Raw genomic sequence first — 3,298 nt, forward strand, 5'->3', positions numbered from 1 at the left:
CAACAATGTTGTTGTGGTTCAAGGAAAATCTGATGAAGGGGATGATGGTGAAGTTTTGACAGTTTGTACATCTAGTTCTGCTGATGCTTGGGTCTTGGACTCTGGAGCATCTTATCATATGATATGCAATCATGACTTGTTCGAATCCTTTAAAGGGTGGAATGGAACAGTCAAGATGGGTGATAATTAGGTGAACAATATCAAGGGAAGTGGCACAGTGCAGATCAAGATGCATAATGGTATGGTCAGGAAACTGGATTGTTGGTCCGTCTTGGAACATCGAAAGAATTTGATTTCTCTTGGAACTTTGGCGAAGGATGGATTGAAACATTCTGGAGAGGATGACTGGTAAAGAGTCTCCAAGGGTGCTCTTGTAGTTATGAAGGGAAGGATGAATCCTCATGGGATTTATATTTTGGATGGTTGTACGATTGGGGGCACGGTGATTGTATCCATATCCTTGGATCAGTATGATCATGAAATAAAGTTGCGACATCCTAAATTGGAATATGTGAGCAAAAAGGGGTTGTTTGGTGGAGATGAAACTGGAAATACTAAACCTGGTGAAGCTTGTGTTCAAGAGATACAAAGCAGGGTGAAGTTCAGTTCGGTTCAACACTCAAGCAAGGAGATTCTCGAGTGTGTCCACTCAGATCTATGGGTTCCCTCTCCTGTGAAGTCTCATGGTGGATGTTAATACTTTGTGACTTTTATCGATGATTACTCAAGGAATAAATGGGTGTACTTTCTGAAGATAATGGACCAAGATGAAGTGTTTGGGCGGTTCCAGGAGTGGAAGAAGATGGTTGAGAAACAGAAGTAACTTAGAATGGAAAATGGGTTGGAGTTTTGCAAGGCTTCATTTGACAACTTCTGCAAAACAGAAGGTATAGTGAGGCATCACACTGTACAGCTAACACCACAGCAAAGTGGAGTGGCGGAACGAATGAACCAAACACTGGTGGAGCATGCTTAGTGCATGCAATTATCTGCTAATTTATCAGAGCAATTCTGGGCAGAAGTAGTCAATATTGCTTGTTATCTGGCAAATAGATCTTCATCAACTGCAACTTATTGTAAGACTCCTCAAGAGGTGTGGTCTGGGGAAATCTCTGAGAACACTGATTTACGAATGTTTGGATGCTCTGCTTATCCTCGTGTGAATGATCGTAAACTGGAGCGCAGGAAAATGAAGTGCATATTTCTAGGATATGCATCTGAAGGGAAAGGTCATCGTCTGTGGTGTACAGAAGAACAAACTCCAAAATTCGTTATTAGTAGAGATGTGACCTTTGAATCTGTTATGTGTAACCAGAGAGGAGGTGGTACAATTGTTGCGGGGAAAGATGAGGGTGCTAGCCAAAAGGTGGAGTTTCAGAGTTATAGAAGAGCAGGAAGGTCATACATTTCTCATTACTTTGAGAAAGTCTTGTGGTCGTTCTGTTGTGATTTGTCTAAACTTGTTGGTTCTTCGTTGGTGGTTCGAGGAAATCAGGGAAAAGCTCATTAGGAAGTGATCGAGTAGATCTTGCGACTCTTAAAGGGAACACTTAATGTTTTTCTGGTGTATAGTGCAAATGCACGAGATATGGACTTGGTTGGATTGATATACTTGAACCATGAAAATGATCTGGAGATAAGAAGATCATTGGTGGTTGGTCTCATACAGAGTCTTTTTTGAAGGTGGAGAAACCTATCATGCTCTATGACAGGTTATGCATTCAAAAGTTTGGTGTCAAGGAGAATCCGGAAGACATGGTGACAAGGTCGTTGCCTAGAGAGAAGTTCAAGCTTTGCTTGGACTTTGTTGATGTTCGCAGGAGGTAAGCCCTTTCGGGGCTTGATAGCAGGATGGGAGATGATGTTCTTGTTCGAGGTGGAGTTTAGAGGATGCTCAAGTCAATATGGAGATTGTTAAATGTGACTCGAGCATTTGGATCATGTTCATGGAGCATTTAGATCACTTGGAACTCGATGAAGCACTTAGGGTTCATGAAGCATGTGACAAAGGAACGGATCATCTGAGAAGGGAATGGATCGTCTGACAAAGGAACGGATCATATAGAAAGGGGGTTGGAGCACCTGGAAGGGGTTTGGAGCACTTGGTGTCACACCCCCAAACCGGAACGGCGGAAACGTTCGGGGGCGGAGGACGTCATGTTTAGTATCACAAGACATGCATCATAGTAATCAAAGTAATAAACAACCATTTCACTAGAAAGAAAGTGCTTACAAAGTATGTGTTTCACATAAGATAAATTACACAAGTAAATGACAAAACAAGACATGAAGCTACTATGCTCCATCTTCTGAATCCCAGCAGGTGTACCTGTCTACTAGTTACCTGAGAATACAAGTTATTTTGAAAGAGTAGATCAACATTTAAACTGGTGAGTTCATAAGTATTTAAGTGATGTATTAGTAACTTGAAAGCTCTTTTTAGAAAATTCCGCCTGTTCCTCAGAAGATCCTATACCTTCTGATGTGATTAAAGATAAGTATAACTGACTCTACAATCCTTTCTATGAGTACTAAATGAATATAAGTTATATAGAATACAGATCAAACAAACAATCGATTGTATGAATCTGCCCTAATCCCACAACCAAACAAGGAACAGGGAATGAGGCGGAAGTCACACATCCCATTGTTTGTTAGATCTTCATTGTATATAACTCTGGTGCATTCATTTGGTACTCACAGAGTTAACTGTAATAGTTCCTTTTGTTAAAAATAGTAACCACAATAGTTCCTTCTATAATCACTTAGTTTACACTAGTTATATATAATCTAATATCGAACAGATAGTTAACTGTGTGAATCTGCCCTAAGCCCACAACCAAACAAGGAACAGGAAGTAAGGCGGAAAGCACACATCTAACTATTTGTCGGATATTACATATATATAACCCTGATGTGTAAACTAAGGTATTATATAATTAACAAATTAAGGTCCTTTAAGTTGTATTGGTTTAATAAAATGGATTAAACCTTTTAAGTTTCTAGTTTAGTTTACTCAATGTTCTATCTGAGAGTATGTTTTTGTACTAGAAAACGATGTATTGAATTTATCTATTATGACCTGACCTATACCTGGTACTCCTTATGATTACTTGGTGTATACGAAATATATATATATATATATATATATATATATATATATATATATATATATATATATATATATAGTCAAGATCGAATAGATAGTAGACTGGGTGCATCTGCTCTAAACCCACAACCAAACAAGGAACAGGGAATGAAGCGGAAAGCACACATTCTACTATCTGCTGAACTCAAT

At 39.0% G+C, this 3,298-nt stretch overlaps 1 protein-coding gene across 1 annotated transcript; it reads left to right on the plus strand.

Annotated features, from left to right (window-relative positions):
- The first annotated feature begins 379 nt into the window (after nt 1-379).
- Nucleotides 380-697, plus strand: LOC145113243 (putative mitochondrial protein AtMg00300). The gene has a single exon (XM_079049354.1). It carries the CDS (start codon nt 380-382, stop codon nt 695-697), a length of 318 nt encoding a protein of 105 aa, XP_078905480.1.
- The last annotated feature ends 2,601 nt before the right edge of the window (nt 698-3,298 follow it).

This window comes from Lactuca virosa, chromosome 5, assembly GCF_052849685.1.
Source record: "Lactuca virosa cultivar CGN04683 chromosome 5, Lactuca_virosa_CGN04683_v6, whole genome shotgun sequence".
NCBI lineage: Eukaryota > Viridiplantae > Streptophyta > Magnoliopsida > Asterales > Asteraceae > Lactuca > Lactuca virosa.